The sequence below is a fragment of the Uranotaenia lowii genome, chromosome 2 (genome assembly GCF_029784155.1).
Source record: "Uranotaenia lowii strain MFRU-FL chromosome 2, ASM2978415v1, whole genome shotgun sequence".
Classification (NCBI taxonomy): Eukaryota; Metazoa; Arthropoda; class Insecta; order Diptera; family Culicidae; genus Uranotaenia; species Uranotaenia lowii.
In genome coordinates, this window is record NC_073692.1 from 40,509,172 (window position 1) to 40,529,708 (window position 20,537).

At 33.3% G+C, this 20,537-nt stretch overlaps 2 protein-coding genes across 4 annotated transcripts in view; one reads left to right on the top strand and one right to left on the bottom strand.

Moving 5' to 3' along the window:
• Positions 1-10,043, top strand: part of LOC129748391 (uncharacterized) — a 69,216-nt gene extending 59,173 nt beyond the window's left edge. For all 3 annotated transcript variants that reach the window (XM_055742999.1, XM_055743000.1, XM_055743001.1), the window contains exon 6: positions 9,128-10,043. In XM_055742999.1, coding sequence (XP_055598974.1) covers positions 9,128-9,904 — 777 coding nt within the window. In that variant the 3' untranslated portion in view covers positions 9,905-10,043. The remainder of the gene's footprint in view (positions 1-9,127) is intronic.
• The window catches only part of LOC129748388 (ATP-binding cassette sub-family G member 1-like), a 193,739-nt gene that overhangs the window by 89,631 nt on the left and 83,571 nt on the right, over positions 1-20,537 (bottom strand). The window lies entirely within an intron of this gene.

Here is a 20,537-nt window from a genome sequence, read left to right on the forward strand (position 1 = left end):
ATATGTTTTACCGATCATTGGACTCTATGTTAGAATCATTGATACTTATTTTTCGCTGTCATCACTTCATAGGTTACCCAGAGCAAATGTTTAATTATTTGAAACACATGGTCGGGAACCTTTTTTATATTGTAATCTTTAATTTAATATTCATGTTCTTAATTTATTTTGATTGGTAGGTTTTTCATGACCGATATACCTATGCGTGTAGACCAGGCCGACAAACCATTTACTAAACTAAAAATTTCAAAATTGATCATATATACAAATTTGAAAATATGTTTTTTTTATATTGTAATCTTTAATTTTATATTCGTCTTCTTAATTGATTTTTAACGGTATGTTTTTTTTTATGATCGATATACTTATGCGTTGAGACCATTCCGACATACCATTTACTAAACTGAAAATTTAAAAAATTATCATATAAGGCGCTTGGGATCAGAGTGGTACAAGTGCCTAAATGATAGTTTCGAGAAAACGCGCTTCAAAGTTGTACAGGTGCTCAATTTTTTATACATTTTTCGAATTCGAGCAGTTATTATTCATTCATACCATAACGACCGATTTGAACGAGTATTACTCGAAGCATCTATAAGCCATTAGGACGCCCCTCGGCGATAAGTCAAAACTTATGTAAGGCTGCTCACACACACCGACACGCACTTGTCATTCATCGTCGCGTCGGAATCCATCGCGGGTCGGCATCAACCAATGTCATCGTGGTGCGGAGCGAACGGGAAACCCTCAGGCGCCGTGTCCTGGAGATTCAGGTAACAAACGCGTCTTCCGTGCAAACAACCTTCCGGGCCAAACCAGTGTGCATAATGATGCTAAGATACTCCGCTAGAATGTACGTTTGATTGTAACATTCATTTTTGTGTAACATCCGGATGATTCCCACAGGAAATTACATTCTAAGCCGCAGAATAACGGACGTAATTTTACGCTGACAACGGTGGACATTCAATTATGACGTTCGTTCTTACAGTCTTCCGGTAATTGTTCCGGATAAGTGAATTTAAATTTTGTGACATGTTCGTTCAACAACACAAAGGAGGAAAACGAGACTCATAAGACGGACGGCAAGGGTGTCAGCTGTCTTGAATCGCTACGTGTTGCCTGTGTCCGATGATGACCAAATCGTAAGTTTCTTCCCAAATTGATCCACTGAATACGAAAGCTAAAATTAAGATTTTTTGTGTTATGACCATATTTTAAATTAGTGCAGTTTCTTCCACATTTTCGACAATTTTATTAGGGTTATTACTATTCATATTTGTTAATGACCCCGGCTTTTTCTGCTTAGCCTTCAACAATGTAAAAGAGACTATATGTTGACTGTCCCAAGTAACCATAAGCGCTAACATAGCAGTTAATTTCGCCAGAACTGACTCACAGTGCTAAGAGAGGGCAGATAAGCTTGCTATTGGATAACATTTTGATAATTCGTTAGTGCTTATGGTTTCTTGACGTGATGGCTTCTCAATCCTAATTTTTATCGAACCTCTATTGACGTGGAAAAGAACTCATCAAATGTAATAGATTTTCTCGGAAAAAATGAATAAAATTATCATTTTGGTATCTTTTTTTTCGCTCTGATTTTTTTTTATTTTGAGTAAAGAAGTTGGATCCCTGCTTGGGCCACCGCAACCGATGTGAATATCTTTCCGGATTGCATCATATAGCTTAAATTTATATTATTTGAAGTACCTAATAGGCATCTCTTAACAAAAATTATTGTTCTTGTCCACATTTTGAACTATACACCATTGTACAACCTTTAAGACAGGAATAGTTAAGATCCCCACTCACAATTCAACAAAACAGTTTTCGCGTTTACTGATAAAATATGCTAATTATTGAAATTTACATGTATGTGATTGTAATTGTGTGCTTCTTTGTATGGAGTTTGTGTTGCGCACCATAAAAAACAGCGTTAAAACATTATGATACTATGAATTAAAATTTCGCTGAAATTGTATGCTCTCTAGTGAAAATTACAGCTTAATTTTCATTAACGTTGCTGATATTTACATCTTTTATAGAATTAGGTGTAGTAGTGCACAGTCCAAATTCAAAAATCATCATTCAGTTCAGAATTCAGATTGAAATTCAAGATTCAGATTTAGAATTAAAATCTTGAATTCACAATTATGAATGCAATTTCAAATTTACGATTCATAATGTACATATTAATAAACAAAGATTTACACTCATAATTATATTTTGTCATCCACATTTGTGAAATATTTGAACATAATTTTTTAAAATACAAATTTTAACTCCTTGGTAGAACGCTCGCTGTTATAAAATGTATAATCTGATTAATTTTGGATTAACTATCTTTCCGAATTTGGGTTTTCTTGATCCCAGTGTAATACATAACAGCATACAGGTAGGTCCAGATTCGATTTCTGATTAGACTTCTGATTAACTTGTTTCTTATGAACTACGTTCAAATCATTGAGGCGCTAGGATCAAAGTTGCTGACTTTGAGACACCCGGCCTCTTAGGTTTTTTTTCTTCTTTTTTCATAATTGCCAGAACACCTTCTTAGACTTATTTAGAATTGGGTGACCCCTTTGAGGTTCAAAAAGTTTTTTTTTAAATAAATATCAGAAGTTGTAGTTTTACTTTTACTTAAAAAGCTAATTTATTTTTGGAAAAAAAAACTTGTTTCCTTTTGATTTCGACAATGTTACTCGCATCTCTCCGACACCATACCTTTTTGGGTTTTTTTTATTAGGTCATGTACCTACTTTTTAAATGCGAATAGTAGAAGTTCGGAAAAGTTTGTTAAATATAAAGTACCACTTTTTTTTATTTCAAAGAATTTAATAGCAAGCTGTCATTCTTCCAAAAAAAAAAGCGCCGAACATTTAGGACTTTCATCTTGGTCATCTCAGCTTTACCCTTCACGAGCACCTTAACAACTGTAAGCATTTAACCACTTGCACCCCTCTGATGCTAAGCGCCTCAAATGATTTATTATAAGATCATGGGTTCAGTTAATAAGACTTAATGTTGAGTAATGTATAGCTAAAATTATCCAGACTCGTATTTCGGACTACAGATTCTGTTTTTAAAATGAGACTTTGTATTAAAATTCATATGATTGGTTTCTATTTTCAAATCGAATTAGATTCATTGAAAATTTCAATACACGTATTCAATTACAAGTATATTGATCAGAGAAGCTTTTGCTTGCGGGAATAGAGAGGCTATTTTGTACGGCTCGGAAGTCAAGCATTTTGCAGTCCGGATTTATAATGTTTCTGACAGATATCACATGTTCGGCAATGTTGCGGGCAGTAAACTGACTTTGTACAGCGATCACTTATGCAACATGTTACCTTATTGTGAGTACACATGAAAATCACTAAATACTTCGGGGCGAATGATACATGTTTGCCCCAGTGTTCACTTTTTGTTGCTGCTACCCCTTTCCTTAGTCTGGGAATCAGACTTCGGGTGGCTGGTGGTAGGAGGTACAGAGTCAGGTTGTTTTGTTGGTTCTGGGGCAGCCGAACTCTCATTCCGTTTGATAGCTTCATTTAACGAAAATCATCTGAAAGAAAGGCTCAAATCCACTGTTAAGTGTATTAAATCGGGTTTTTTCCCTTGTGATCATGGCCGTAGGAACGGGGGGGGGGGTTTGGGGGTTAAACCCCCCCCCATGAGGGTCCAGAAAAGCAAGCGAGATATTCTACACTAGACTCAAAATTTTCAATTCATAATCAAATTATGATAATAGAGCAAAGATATTCAAGAGTAATTTTCTGGACTTAAAACTAATGCAAAATTTTCAAAAACCCATCCTATGTTGAAAATTCTGCTATAGTTTTTCAAAATTTTCTCACTTCTTCATAGAATAAAGTTGTCAGATTTTTTCAGCACGTATCCGGGTCGGACAAATTCGGGCTGTTTTAAATAAAAACCTGGCAAGATCCGGATATTTGATATCAAAATTGTCGACCAAAATCCAGTTAATACTGGGCAATTTTGGTCAAAACCAAGGAAACAAAATTTCAACTCAATATGTATTTTTAAGTTTGATTTAAGAATGAAAATTAGAACAAACCCGGGTAAAATCCAGACTGTTCCAATGAAATCCGGGCAACTGGGTAGGATCGGACTTTTCCCAAATTTTCTATTGAATATCCGGATCAATGCGGTTAAAACCAAGCAATCTTGCAACCTTATCATAAAAATTCCGTTCTGAAAATTAAATTTTAAATTAAACCCATTTTGAAGGTTCTGGTTCCATATTCTCATAACCAAAATTGAATTTCAACATATTTTCGTATTTCTGATTTTGTCCAGTTAAGGATTCTTGATTTTCAGTTCGAATAATCATAAAAAATTAGGAATGAAAAGCTGATTTGAAATCCTTGTTCAAATTCGGTTCTGCATTTCATATCAACATTGAATAATGTTTTTCGAAAATCACATGCATTTTCAATAGTTTTCAAAATGTGAAAAAAACAAGAATTTTGTTTAATATTCAAATTCGAAGTTCTCAAACTTTATTGCAACACAAAATTTTAGCATTTTAAACTTCTAAATGGCGATCCAAAAAATGGAAACTCAGATTCAGATTCATCATTTGAAATTCACATTTTATCAGATTCAAAAAACTGATTAAAGTCAAATAATTGAAATAATGAATTAAGCTTAAACCAGCAATACAAAATTTATGTAATAGATTCATGAATGAGGGCTCAAAGACTTGCCTCCTAAAATTCTAATCTGGAATTAAGATTCTCAATTCGTAGTTTTGTACATTTCAGCAATCTTATAAAAAATCGGAACAAACTCAAAGTTCAATTTTTGAGCTCAGATTTAGAATTCAGATTTAAAATTCAGAAAAGGATTTTGCTTGTGGATGAGTTTTTCAGTCGACATAAAATTGTTGAAAAATTCGAAAGAACATAAACTTAAAAATTTGCTTGTCAACTCATTTTCCAGATTTCATTTTTTTTAATCAGAATTAATTTGTACATACAATTCAGCTGAAAATCACAAATATAAAGTAGAATTTGAGTAAATTTTCTAGGTTTTGATTCATGCCTAATATCCCAAATTATATTTAAAAAAAATCATCCGCAGGATTTTTATTATGTTATTGATTTTTCATGAAAAATGTTCCCTGTTAAAGAAACATGTATCTGATCTTCGCCTAAAAATCTGCACACAAGTCTTTATTTTCTCAGTGTTTGATTTAACATTATTAAAATTGCTTTTTTTTAAAGCCAAATTTCAAAAGAAAATCATAAGTTTAGTTCAAGTTTGTATCAAGCAAATTTGATCCAAAATTTTTTTATCTCTAACTGTTTTTTTTTGGTGGAAAATTTTATTTATTTTCATCAAAAGTTAGAATCTTGTAATTTGTGAAAGAGTTTAGAAGATTGGGCTTGTTTGATTTGAGAAATTAATTTAAGAAATTCAAGGTAAGAGCTTATTTTATGCTCAAATCAAAAAACTTTTATCTACCAGTGTTTTAAACAAGCTCAAAAATTTTGACCATCGATAGAAGCAAATTTTATATTTTGTTTCTAGAGGTTACTTTTTTAAAGGTTTTATTAATGACACTTTACCATCCTTGTGGCATTTGTGCCTTCTCTAAAGTAACGATTTCATACGAAAACTATTAATGAGTACTTAAAAATGAATAATCATATAGTAATAAACATATTTTTTTCCGTGTGTTGTTGGGCAAAAATTCATAGATAAAAATTAGTCACCAAAACCCCCCCCATGAGTCGGTTCTTCCTACGGCCCTGCTTGTGATATTTGGTTCCATTTGTTAGATAAGTTCTTGGGTTATGCAAAACAATCGTATGTGAGCTCCCGTCTTCCCTAACTGTATCCCCAATTGAGGAGAAAGAAGTCTCAAAAAAGCAAGTAACCATTTTACGTATCCAAATGCTTTCCCATGCCAAAACTGTTTCCATTTTTCTCTATTAGGTCTCGAGTTATGCAAAAAAAAATGTAAAGGAGCCCCCCCACTCCTTCCTATCACCCCACTGGAAGGAGACAGTAGTACCAAATATTCACAGAAACATTCCTTGTGCTCAAATATCCTCCCAAGCTAAATTTCGTTCCATTTGCTGGGTTAGTTCCCGAGTGATGTAGAAATTTGTATGAGAAAACCCTCCTCCCTTAAGATTTTCCGACTGGATAAGCGTAATATCAAAGAAAAATTTTCGTAATCAAATACCTTCCTACCCCAAATTTTGTTCCACTTGCTTGATAAGCTTTCCAGTTGTGCTGAAAAAGACCCCTCCCCACTTTTTATCTTCTCACTGAAAGGAGGAAGGGGTACCAAATATTCACAGAACTATTTATCGTACCAATATATCCTTCCATGCCAAATTTGGTTTCATTTGATCGAATAATTTTCAGGTTATGCAATAAAAAAGGTATGAAAGCCCCCCTTCTTCTTTCGTGTATCTCCACTGGAAGGAAGGAGGGGTTTAAAATGATCATAGAACCATTTCTCGTATTCAACTACCCTCTCATGCCAAATTTGATTTCATTAGCATGATTAGTTTTCCACTTATGTAAAAATTTGTAAGGTAGGCCCCCTCCCCCCTTCCTATATTTCCACTGGAAGAAGGGAGGGTTATCAAATATTCATAGAAACATTCCTCGTACCCAAATACCCACCCACGCCAAATTTGGTTCCATTTGCTTGATCGGTTTTTGAGTTATGCAACTGTTATAAACTGTGAAATGAATACTTATATGGCCAAAAAGTCAATGGAACTTTCATCTTTACATTTTACATGATTTTCGCCAAAGCTTGGTGCCCCCTGATTAAAGGATTAAGACTACTTTAACTTTCAAAATACCGTCAACTAGGGCAACATGCAACACTTTTTAACTTCAATGGGTTCTAAAATTTCAATGCTTACAGATTATCATACCTCTTGTACATCAAAAGTTTTAAGGTTGATGGGGCACCAAACTGACGTAGTCAGAAAAATTATTGATTTTACCAGTTATTTTTAAATTAACAAAAACATGCGATTCTCACCCTACTAAAAAAAAGGAATAAGTTGCAACAAACTCTGTAATTAATAAAAATCAAATGAAGACGTTTGAAAATTTAAAGTTTTTGATACATTTGTTATGTCATAACGCATAAAGCACCAATTGCAGTATTTTTGGCTATGTTCGAATTAAATTTTAATTTTTTTCTGTCAAAAATGTTATAAAAAAAAAGTGTTAATCTGCTGCATACATTTAGGGGTAAAAAAATACTACAAAATATTATTTTAGCTTAAATCATGAAAATAAATCTTAGGATGGGTGGAATTTTAATGTTAATAAATGCATAATGCAAAACAATCATATCCCAGCATATGGAAAAGCGATTTATGAGATTTAGTTCTGATTAGCATTTTGTTGCATTTTTCCCCAGGCAGCTAACTGAATTAAAAAAAAATTTATTTAAACAAAATTGGCGATGGTCCGAAAAATATTTATACACTAACAGTGTTTATATAAGATAATGAAAGCAATATAAAGTTTGTAGGTGATATCATTAAGCCAATCCGTCAAACTGGATAAAGTTTTTACGGCATCGAAAATTGCAAAAATTTGTACATTCATTGCTCGATTTTTTAAATTTTTTATGATAGTCAAAAACTTATAAAAAAAACTCTCACACTATGTTAAAAACTATGTCATCGTCAATTTGTTATGTAATGATAACTATATTAAAGTATATTGAAATAAAAATTGAATTAGTGTTGTGGTATACAAATGTTGTATCTAACCCTGCCTTTTCATGATGCCCCGTTTGACGCTATCACAATTTTTTACTCTCACAAAAACGTTTCTAGCACGTATCGATCTAACTTTCGAAGCATATCAACTTGAAGCTACACGCTGTCAGAAAATGCAAAAGACGGCGATCTGCAATTTTTTTTTCCAAAAACCTATGATGAAAATAAGAAAAAGGAATCAAGTATCCCCATTCTCTCCTATAGATATAGATAACTCGAATACTCTTTTAAAACAAATGGGGCCAAATATGGCATGTAACGTTTTTTGATACTTGAAATATTTCTATGGTATTGTTCGTGAGCCGCTCTAACATAGAAAGGTGGGGAATTTATATCAATTTAATAATCAAAGAACTTACTTAGCTTATTAAAACAGATTGAACTTATCAGATCTTGAACACAAATTCATATATCAAAATTCAGAAAATTAGTTTAAGTCATCTTTGTATAGCAATACGAGATTCCATTGGTTATTTAATAGCGGTTGCTTTTGAATGATGAGTTATTTTGATTTGAAATAATGCCAACAAAACAATAAAAATTTAAATAAATTTTGAAAAAAAATTCATTGATTTTGGAAAGGTGTAGCAAAGCACACAGAGTCGCAGCTAGTCTTGAATATTAAAATTATTAATTTTTAAGATACACACATAAGGCTATGATTATTTAGTATCCGGGCAGCTACAAACGTGTGTATTATTATTTTTTTTTCATTTGATCGAAAAACTTTCTATGGAGGAAATGCAGGTGACATTTAATATAAAAATATAAAAAAAAATATTTATCAATGATTTCTAGAAACACTCTTACTTTTTCATAAAATCTTTTTTTTTACCTTTGAGATATTGGGTTCAAGTTTTCTTACTGTATATTGTTGACTGTATTGTTTAACTATCAGAATGATACGAAAATTCTCACACGGCCAACCGATCAATGGTTCTGTGTTTTGCCTTGAATACTAGAAAAAGGATTTGTCAATATTAATTTTAAATATATCTTGGGTCTGATTTTTGTGATTCAGTATGTGAAATGTTTAAGTAACTAATCAATAGTTACGGAATGTTGTCGTGATTATTAACGTCATGGATTCACGTGTATAAAATTTACAGCTATACAGAATGATATCTGAATTTTTTCGTGTGGATTTTAGAAGAATTAGACAAAGTGTTTCATAATTCAGGTTGATAAATAACCACATATTTCGACTTAAGAAGCTCAATCTCAAATTTTGTCTGTATGGGAAATTTTATTAGCTACATGACCTTAGTTAAATAGATTTTTCATTAACTTTAAATGTAATTTAAAATTATTTAACCTTGAATTAATTACAGGGATCATCATCGGCCATTGAATCATTCGAGGGTGACTTCCTGAGGCCCCAACAGAAAATCTTCTCTTCGGGACAAGAATCGCTGGAGCGAAGTAATCAAATTCAAAGGCTGAAACCCGATCGCGAAGATTCTAACTCGGTTGAGCAAACCGACGAAGGATTTTCCCCGGACGAATGGAAACAAGTCCAAGACGACCGAAAACGGATAATTGTAAGCGGATCGTGGGATCGATTCCCGGTTAGGAATCAAAATCAAAACCAAGGACAGTTTGACATCGATGGCTCGTCTGGGGGTGAGGTTGTTGATCTTACAAACGATATTATAGTTAATGAAATGTTGGCCGACGCGGCGATTCCCCTGCATCCGGATGTGGAAGTATTTGCGCCGAAACAAAAGCGACCGGCTCAGCAGGATCCAATGCAGCAGTTTCCGGGATCTTTCCCGCAAGGAAATTTCCCTGGAGGCAATCGGTTTCCAGTAACTTATCCTAACCAGTTCCCGCAGCAGTTTCCACAGCAGTTTCCCAACCAACCGTTTCCCCAGAGTCCTTTCCCAGGCCAGTTTCCGGTGCAAAATTTTCCGGTTTTCCGACCTCAAATTCAACCTCAACCGATGGGATCAATCAATCCTTTCGGAGTTAACGTTGGCCAGCCAGGGCAGATACCAGCACAGAGACCGGTACAGCCACAAAATTTCGGCGGAATTGGCAATTTTGGACAGCAAAATCCTGTACTGATTATGACATTCCCGTCACTCTTCAGGGAAGTTAGGCCCTGAAGAAGTTAGCAGCTTATTTATTTCTCTATTTATTTAATTTATTTTTTATTTATTTGAAGCAACTAATCGTACAAAGCCAAAGAAATCAGGGTTTTCTGACAATAACACTAGAAATGAAAGAATAATTTATTATCAAATAGTTTACAAACTTTATTTCCAATAATGATCACAAAATCCTTTCTCCTAAAGAGCTTACTTCGCAACGATGTGCATCTGACGGAATTCCCACGACAAATCGAGGGCAAAGCGCAGCCAAGGTAAGAAACAAACTTTCTAAATCTGAGTGATTTGTGCTCCGGCCAGGGACTTTTCCCTGCGCTTTTGCAATAATTCACTATCAAAACGAGAGGAAATCGATGAGATTTTCGCCTTTCCCAGCAGCCCAGCTTAAGTATTTCTCCCCAGGACAAAAAAAATCCGCAGCATCCAGCAGCTGAAATGATGACATTCACGACTGCTTTTCTCTGTTTGTGTTGTGTGTGTGTGTCTTTTCTCCCCGGAATTCGATACAATTGGAAGCCGATAAACATGCTCGATAAAGTCGATGGGACGCAGCGTCGGATGACAAAAGTGAAACTTTCGAAAGTGGAAAACTTTTCAATAAACACTCGATACTTCTGCAACTGTTTTCGCGTGGATCTCTTCTCAATGGATAGTTGGGTGGTGGAAAGGATTTTATATTTCCCGTTAAAGTATCACTCAAAATTGTGGGATTTTCTGAGAAATGATTTATCAGAAGTTAAAAAATAAGAGTCAGAAGTCAGAAGTTTAAAATAAAAGTCAGGAGATAAAAAGCAAAAGTCAGAAGTCAGAATTCATACGTTACGAAGAAAAAAAATAGAATTCAGAAGTCTGAGAACAGAAATCTGAGATACAAATCCAGAAGTCAGAAGTGAGAAGTCAGGAATCAGAAGTCAGAAGTTAGAAGTCAGAAGTCAGAAGTCAGAAGTCAGAAGTCAGAAGTCAGAAGTCAGAAGTCTGAAGTCAGAAGTCTGAAGTCAGTAGTCAGAATTCAAAGTCAGAAGTCAGAAGTCAGAAGTCAGAAGTCAGAAGTCAGAAGTCAGAAGTCAGAATTCAAAGTCAGAAGTCAGAAGTCAGAAGTCAGAAGTTAGAAGTCAGAAGTCAGAAGTCAGAAGTCAGAAGTCAGAAGTCAGAAGTCAGAAGTCAGAAGTCAGAAGTCAGAAGTCAGAAGTCAGAAGTCAGAAGTCAGAAGTCAGAAGTCAGAAGTCAGAAGTCAGAAGTCAGAAGTCAGAAGTTAGAAGTCAGAAGTCAGAAGTAAGAAGTCAGAAGTCAGTATTCAGAAGTCAGAAGTCTGAAGTCAGAAGTCTGAAGTCAGAATTCAAAGTCAGAAGTCAGAAGTCAGAAGTCAGAAGTCAGAAGTCAGAAGTCAGAAGTCAGAAGTCAGAATTCAAAGTCAGAAGTCAGAAGTCAGAAGTCAGAATTCAAAAGTCAAAAGGCAGAAGTCAGAAGTCAGAAGTCAGAAGTCAGAAGTTAGAAGTCAGAAGTCAGAACTCAGAAGTCAGAAGTCAGAAGTCAGAAGTCAGAGATCAGAAGTCAGAAGTCAGAAGTCAGAAGTCAGAAGTCAGAAGTCAGAAGTCAGAAGTCAGAAGTCAGAAGTCAGAAGTCAGAAGTAAGAAGTCAGAAGTCAGAAGTCAGAATTCAAAATTCAGAACTAAGAATTCTTAAGTCACAAATCAGAAGTCAAAAGTCAGAAGTCAGAAGTCAGAATTCAAAGTCAGAAGTCAAAAGTCAGAAGTCAGAATTCAAAAGTCAAAAGGCAGAAGTCAGAAGTCAGAAGTCTTGAATCAGAAATCAGAAATTAGTAATTGGAAGTCAGAAGTCAGAGATAAGAAATCATAAGTCAGAAATCTAAAATCATAAGTCAGAAATCTGAAATCTAGAGTCCTAATTCAGAAGTCTGAAGTTTAATGTCAGAAGGCAACAGGCAAAAGTTAGAAGTAAGAAGTCAGAAGTCAGAAGTCAGAAGTTAGAAGTCAGAATACAGAAGTCAGAAGTAAAAAAAATTGAAGTCAGAAGTCTCAAATCAATAGTTAGATATCATAATTTAGAAATCAAAGTTGAAAAATCGAGGTGAAAAAATCAAAGTTAGAAATCAAAAGTGATATATCGAAAAAATTAGAAAATAGGATAGTAACAAGTAACAACGCTCGAATATGTTGAAAAGCTGAAAAATTCAAAATGGATAAATAAAGAGAAAAAAATGAACAACTTATTATATGGAAATAGTCATATAATTCAGTATATTGAAAAAAAAAACCAAAAATCCCAAATGATTTTGAAAGCCCAATAATCGAAAAAAACAAAGCTGAGAAAAAAGTTGAAATAAAATTCGAAACAGTAGCAAAAGTAAAATGAGCAAAATATGTCGAAAAAAGCCAAAAATATAAAACATTTAAAAAGTCGAACATGTCATTAAAAAATAGTAAAAAATACGAAAAAGCAGAAGAAGTAAAAAAATTGGAAAATATTTGAAAAAGTTGAACACATCGACAAAGACGTAAATTGTTAAAGAAGTAAAAAAGTCGAAAAATTCTATACAGAACTTTAGAAATTTTTCGACTTTTTGACTCAAAAAGGTCGGATATATGGAAACGCAAAAAAAAATGACAAAGCGAAATACTCAAAAAAATCGAGAAAGACGAAAAGGTCGATGAACTCGTTAGGATGAAACATGAAAAAGTAGAAATAGTAAAAATATTCCTAAATGTAAAAAATGTCAAAAAAGTCAAAAAATCGAAAAATTCATGGAAGCCAATAAAAAATTCAAATAGTCAAAAGTCGGATAATAACAATTAAAAACTAATCTGAAATAATTCATAGAAATAGAAAGTCGAAGAAGCCAAATCGAAGAAAAAATCGCAGAAGTGAATAAGTTAAAGAGGTTGGAAAGCTGAAAAAAAATCGAAAATGTTGAAAACTTCACAAAAGCCTTGGAAGGTTAAAAAGGAAAAAAAATTAAAAATTCTAAACAGAATTCAAAATTTCAAAAAAGATAAAAATAAAAATAACTTAAAAATATCAAATACGCAAAAATATCAAAAAAAAATTAAATAAAAAAAATTAAAAAAAAAAAATCTAAATTCAGAAACATATAATATTTTTAAAATTGTAAACGTTGGGATTCAAAAATATGCCAAAAACGAAAAAAGTCGAAAAACTGAAACAAAACTTTAAAAAATTTCAAATTTCAAAAGAGAAATGAAAAGTTGACGGAAGGATCAAACTTCTTAAAAAAAATAAATGATTGGACATATTTTAAAGCCCGAATTAAATGAAACTACTTAAAATACAGAGTAATCGATAATTCTTTTTAGATTATGTTTAAAAACCTCCATTTCTAACAACGAATTTGAATTTTGTTGCTAATTAAGTTATTTTAAACCTTATATTTTACTTTCGATGACAATCGAAAGTCGAAAGTCGTTTTACAAAATTGTCAAAATGGTCAAAATTGTCAAAATTGTCAAAATTGTCAAAATTGTCAAAATTGTCAAAATTGTCAAAATTGTCAAAATTGTCAAAATTGTCAAAATTGTCAAAATTGTCAAAATTGTCAAAATTGTCAAAATTGTCAAAATTGTCAAAATTGTCAAAATTGTCAAAATTGTCAAAATTGTCAAAATTGTCAAAATTGTCAAAATTGTCAAAATTGTCAAAATTGTCAAAATTGTCAAAATTGTCAAAATTGTCTTAAGTCAAGTAAAAGTCGTAAGTCGAAAGTCGAAAATCGGAAGCAGAAAGTCGAAAGTCGAAAGTCGAAAGTCGAAAGTTTAAAGTCAAAAGTCGAAAGTCTACAGTCGAAAATCCAAAGTCGAAAATCGAAAGTCGAAAATCGAAAGTCGTAAGTCGAAAGTCGAAAGTCGAAAGTCGAAAGTCGAAAGTCGAAAGTCGAAAGTCGAAAGTCGAAAGTCGAAAGTCGAAAGTCGAAAGTCAAAAGTCGTGAGTCGAAAGTCAAAAGTTGGAAGTTGGAAGTCGAAAATCGAAAGTCGAAAGTAAAAAGTCGAATGTTGAAAGTTGAAAATCGAAAGTCGAATGTCGAAAGTCGAATGTCGAAAGTGTGAAGCCGAAAGTTGGAAGTCGAAAGTCAATAGTTGAAACTGGAAAGTCGAAAGTTGAAAGTCGAATTCGAAAGTCGAAAGTTGGTAGTTGATAGTTAAAAGTAGAAAGTCCAGAGTCGAAATTTGACAGTCGAATGTTTAAAATGGAAATTCGAATGTCGAAAGTCGAGAGTTTTAAGTAGAAAGTCGAAAATCGTAGATTTGAGGATCGACAGTCAAAAGTCGACAGACGAAAGTAAAAGATTGATAGTGTTTATGGAATTATGTGCCTCACTGTCCCAAAGAAAAGAACTGCATTAAGAAAGAAACATTTCAACTGTAAGTCGACGACAAAGGATGGGATTTTTGTCCCTAAGAATGAAAACTTTCCCCGATCAGCGATTGTAAATAAATTATTTTCGGAAGCTGCAAATCCTTTCCATCGATTTTGTATCAGTTTCGAAACAAATTAAGAAATTTTTGAAATAGGAAACGGATATGTGGTTTCACAAGGATTCTGTCCTAGACGAGTTTTGAAAGAATTTTCTAAGTTTAATTAAATAATTCAGGGAAATCTTTCAAAAGCCCTTGGAGTATGGCAGTCAAACGAAAAGTTCTGTTCAGTTTCGGATGTCATCTTTCAAACGTAACGAAAATTAAATGACAACCATGAGTAGCAAAGAAGCGCGCGGAAAAATGTCGGAATCATCACTTTCAACGACTTCATTTAATTTAATTGGACGAAAAGAATCAAGATAATTGAAAGTGATGTCGCACACTTCATCAAGCTGCGCTAGTAAAAGGAAGACTGAGGCGAAAAAAGTTGGCCCAAAAAAGGAAAGACAAGCGGAAAAACGTGGCTCAGAAAATGGTGAAAAGTAATTTTCCACCTGCAAACTGTCACTTTCGATGCGAATTCTTGGAGTTATTCGGGGAAATTATCCCACGAGGATATGTTGGGAAGGTGAGAAAAACTCTGAAAATGTTTTCTTGACTTTCTTTAGTTATTTTCAAACCTAACTGATAACTTGTTTTTTTTTGATGGATTTATTTTTTTCACATTGAGAAAAATAATGCCATATCTTTCAATTTGACCATTTAAACAGGTGTTTTCCAGCGAAAAAAATGGATCAATGAGAAAGCATCAGGCACATTTTCCACGGCTTGCGTTTTGCACCGCCCAGTCCAGTCGGGCGTGTTTGAGAAATAAATTTTCGGAATGATTCAACGGAAGCGCTGATGCTGGACACGATTCACCAGTTGAGTGTCGAACGATGATATCGAATTTTATTTATTGAAAATTACTTTCTTTTCGCTCATCCCCTCGGAGGTTTTTCGTTTGGGAAGGCGGTTGGTAGAAGGTTTGAAAAGAAAATATCTTCTCTCGGAGTGACCAGATCAACATTTGGCATGAATTAAACTTTTTAAATTTCAATCCAATGTTCATGTTTCGTAGCTCTTGGCTTGCTATTTTTGTTTTTCAAACCTAACTATTCTAACGGTTTGTTAATGAAAAAATTTGGAGTTAATGAAAATTTTTAAACATGAGTTTTATATAAGTTTTAGATGAAATGAGGTGTAAGTGAAGCATGAGATTTATTTGCACTTGGACTTCTTCATGATTTTAACAATCTTTTTTCTGATCGCCCTACCGTTCAAAAATAAAGGAACATACCGTATCTGTCCAATTCCTGGTCCCACCGATGCCATACATCTTCCAGCGGGAAGCTCTAAGAAAAACAATCGTCCTTAGCTCACCAGAGCCAAGGAATTTGCAGCGATGGCAAAGTTTCTCCATTTGCCCAAACTGCAACCGGGAATATCCAGAACCAAAAAAAGACATCAGGACTTTCCTTGTCCACAAAAACAAGCATTTTCATCTTGTGTAGCAGCCCACCCGAGGCTAGTTCAAATCTCTCTATCGGAAACGAATGGTTACAAAAAAAAAACACATCCAACCTGCATGTAACAGGAAAAACTTTCCACCTCATCGGTTAGCATCGGAAAAATTCCATTGGTGAGTTTGCCGAAAATCTCCCACGGGATTGCTGCTCGCTGCACAAACATCGTCATCACTATGGCAGTTGCTAGACAGTCATCTTTTTCGGAGCATTCATGGTTTTTCTGGTGCTTTGGACCATTGCATTGAAATGGACTTATTATTGAACTTACTATTGTCAAAATTGTCAAAATTGTCATAATTGTCAAAATTGTCAAAATTGTCAAAATTGTCAAAATTGTCAAAATTGTCAAAATTGTCAAAATTGTCAAAATTGTCAAAATTGTCAAAATTGTCAAAATTGTCAAAATTGTCAAAATTGTCAAAATTGTCAAAATTGTCAAAATTGTCAAAATTGTCAAAATTGTCAAAATTGTCAAAATTGTCAAAATTGTCAAAATTGTCAAAATTGTCAAAATTGTCAAAATTGTCAAAATTGTCAAAATTGTCAAAATTGTCAAAATTGTCAAAATTGTCAAAATTGTCAAAATTGTCAAAATTGTCAAAATTGTCAAAATTGTCAAAATTGTCAAAATTGTCAAAATTGTCAAAATTGTCAAAATTGTCAAAATTGTCAAAATTGTCAAAATTGTCAAAATTGTCAAAATTGTCAAAATTGTCAAAATTGTCAAAATTGTCAAAATTGTCAAAATTGTCAAAGTTGTCAAAATTATCAAAATTGTCAAAATTGTCAATATTGTCAATATTGTCAAAATTGTCAAAATTGTCAAAATTGTCAAAGTTGTCAAAATTATCAAAATTGTCAAAATTGTCAATATTGTCAATTTTGTCAAAATTGTCAAAATTGTCAAATTGTCAAAATTGTCAAAATTGTCAAAATTGTCAAAATTGTCAAAATTTTCAAAATTGTCAAAATTGTCAAAATTGTCAAAATTGTCAAAATTGTCAAAATTGTCAAAATTGTCAAAATTGTCAAAATTGTCAAAATTGTCAAAATTGTCAAAATTGTCAAAATTGTCAAAATTGTTAAAATTGTCAAAATTGTCAGAATTGTCAAAATTGTCAAAATTGTCAAAATTGTCAAAATTGTCAAAATTGTCAAAATTGTCAAAATTGTCAAAATTGTCAAAATTGTCAAAATTGTCAAAATTGTCAAAATTGTCAAAATTGTCAAAATTGTCAAAATTGTCAAAATTGTCAAAATTGTCAAAATTGTCAAAATTGTCAAAATTGTCAAAATTGTCAAAATTGTCAAAATTGTCAAAATTGTCAAAATTGTCAAAATTGGCAAAATTGACAAAATTGGCAAAATTGGCAATATTGGCAAAATTGTCAAAATTGTCAAAATTGTCAAAATTGTCAAAATTGTCAAAATTGTCAAAATTGTCAAAATTGGCAAAATTGTCAAAATTGTAAAAATTGTCAAAATTGTCAAAATTGTCAAAATTGTCAAAATTGTCAAAATTATCAAAATTGTCAAAGTTGTCAAAATTATCAAAATTGTCAAAATTGTCAATATTGTCAATATTGTCAAAATTGTCAAAATTGTCAAAATTGTCAAAGTTGTCAAAATTATCAAAATTGTCAAAATTGTCAATATTGTCAATTTTGTCAAAATTGTCAAAATTGTCAAATTGTCAAAATTGTCAAAATTGTCAAAATTGTCAAAATTGTCAAAATTGTCAAAATTTTCAAAATTGTCAAAATTGTCAAAATTGTCAAAATTGTCAAAATTGTCAAAATTGTCAAAATTGTCAAAATTGTCAAAATTGTCAAAATTGTCAAAATTGTCAAAATTGTCAAAATTGTCAAAATTGTCAAAATTGTCGAAATTGTCAAAATTGTTAAAATTGTCAAAATTGTCAAAATTGTCAAAATTGTCAAAATTGTCAAAATTGTCAAAATTGTCAAAATTGTCAAAATTGTCAAAATTGTCAAAATTGTCAAAATTGTCAAAATTGTCAAAATTGTCAAAATTGTCAAAATTGTCAAAATTGTCAAAATTGTCAAAATTGTCAAAATTGTCAAAATTGTCAAAATTGTCAAAATTGTCAAAATTGTCAAAATTGTCAAAATTGTCAAAATTGTCAAAATTGTCAAAATTGTCAAAATTGTCAAAATTGTCAAAATTGTCAAAATTGTCAAAATTGTCAAAATTGTCAAAATTGGCAAAATTGTCAAAATTGACAAAACTGTCAAAATTGTCAAAATTGTCAAAATTGTCAAAATTGACAAAATTGTCAAAATTATCAAAATTATCAAAATTATCAAAATTGTCAAAACTGTCAAAATTGTCAACATTGGTTTCGTATCTGTGGCATCGGAAACAATATTGTTATCGCGGCCTTTTTTCGATAACGAGATTTCGAGTGAAATTCGCTTCCTTTGGGTTTGAATCTTGTTTGGATATCTTCAACGGAACAAGAAGTTGATCGTGAAGGTTTTTTGCGATGTGCGTTCTAAAGACAATATAGATATATAAGACTATTCTATTTGATCCAGCTTGTGTTATTACGTTATTAGTCTGCAGTGATTTTCTATTCATAAGCCAACTAGAAAGCTTGCTTGACTTAAGCTTTAGTAGTTGCGAGCGAAAAGCTTCATCATCAGCAGTGTCTCCTTGACGCCTATGAGACTCCTGTTGGAGAACAGTGGAAGCTACGAATACCCACTGGACACCTAAAACACCACGAGCCTCCATCAAAGTGACAGCTTCAGATAGCGGGGTAAAACACCTCGACGGTTATATCTTTTCCACAGAATCTGAAGATGTCTTTGAGAGTCAACCGCAACATGACACTTTAGTTAAACGTAGAGGCCGACCCACAAAAACCAAAAATGGCCAGCAAGGATAAAACTAATTGGACTTTGAACGACCTCGCACTCGAAAACGGAGACGATTTTGGAACTTTTGAAAACGACACTGGAATAATAAGTATGGCCGAACGCGACCCAACAGGAAACTCTAATGTAACAAATCGAACCCACGGCATCTACCAACACAACACTTTAGGAAACTTTAACGGAACTAATGGAACTACAGAAAATATGACGAATGACCAAAACTGGTTGGGAACCGGTGAAGAGAAAGTAGCCACCCCACCCCTGTCCACAGGGGAAAACGACCGAGAAAGTGGAAGGGGTTTTAGTGGAAACCATCGAAAAGATCAAATTGAACTTGAAATCCCATTCGAGGCCATCGTTGAAACAAGTTGAGCACCACTGTCTTTCAGTGTGTGCTGCACGGCTAACTTTACCCAAAACACAAACACTCGAAACCCAAATCTTTGTAGCAATAATCACAATTCACTGTTACGATGTTCTCAAAACCTTAGCTAGTTGAACATAATTTCTACTCACGGGCCCGTTTCCCACTTTAAAGACAAACTCCAGAAAAAGAGTGCACAGTAACGATGAGCGACAATTTCACTCGGACATTTATCAAAAAATGATCACGAGATGGGCTGTCGAATTTGTCTTCTTGTTTTGATGTTGTTTTGGTTTCGATAGTTTACTTTTTCCATGCGGTTTTCGTTTGACAGCTTACACTCTTAAAATTAAACACGCATCTTTGGCTTTGTTGTGTTGTGAGCCTACTTGGTTGAATGATTCAACTGAATCAAAGCAATCGAAAGATTCCTTTTAATTCAACCACGGTAACCGGTTCCGGTACCGGTACCGTGGTTGAATTAAAAGGAATCTTTCGATTGTTTTGATTCAACATATTTGGCTTTTTTTTACAATCTATCGGTAGGATTGACTACACACTCAAGACGAAATAACTACAAGTACTAAATTTTAATGCTACATCGTCATAAAAATTGGAACGCCTTACACTGTCAATGTTCTCGATGACTACCTGCCACCGAGAGAATTATTAACAAGATTATTAACCAGATTCCGAAGCGAGCAGATCAATGAATTTGTTTGAAAGGTCTTGGTTTTTAAACACATTTGTGCTTTCGAAACTATGGTACATAGCTCAGATTATTCCACCGACAAATCGGAATATAGCAGAACTGAAAACTGTAATAGGGTACTTCATCTGGCGTGGCATGATATTCAAAACAGGGAGAGATCAGCTGTCTTTACCGTGTGATGAAGGTGGTTTAAATTTAGTGGATCCTGGAATAAAAACAAAAGCGTTGTTCATCCGAAATCTTTTACTAAGAGAAAGTGAGGAGGTAATCGAAGAAAAAGAACTTTATTTAATGAATTTTCGACATTCTGAATTTCTTGGAAGAAACATGAGAGAATGGATTGAAGAAGGAAACCAAATAAAACGGTTGCAGCATTTAGATTCGGCAAAGAAAATTTATTGGCATTTCATCAATGTACGTGGAGTCAAGCCGTTGCACAGTGGGGATTTTTGATCAAAAAAGGGTACCTATTACTGTGACGATCGCCTAAACAGTACTAAATTCTGGTAAGCTTTCATTTCTTATGTAAAAAAACACGAGGAATCGAATGATCAACACCGCTTTTTGATAAAACGACTGTGAACGTCTCATTTTGCCTGATTTCCCCTATTTTTTAGGATGTAAAGTTTTGATTTCGATTGTAGCAATCTACCTTGCAACAAAAAAGCTACTAAAACCATACCGTTTTATGTAAA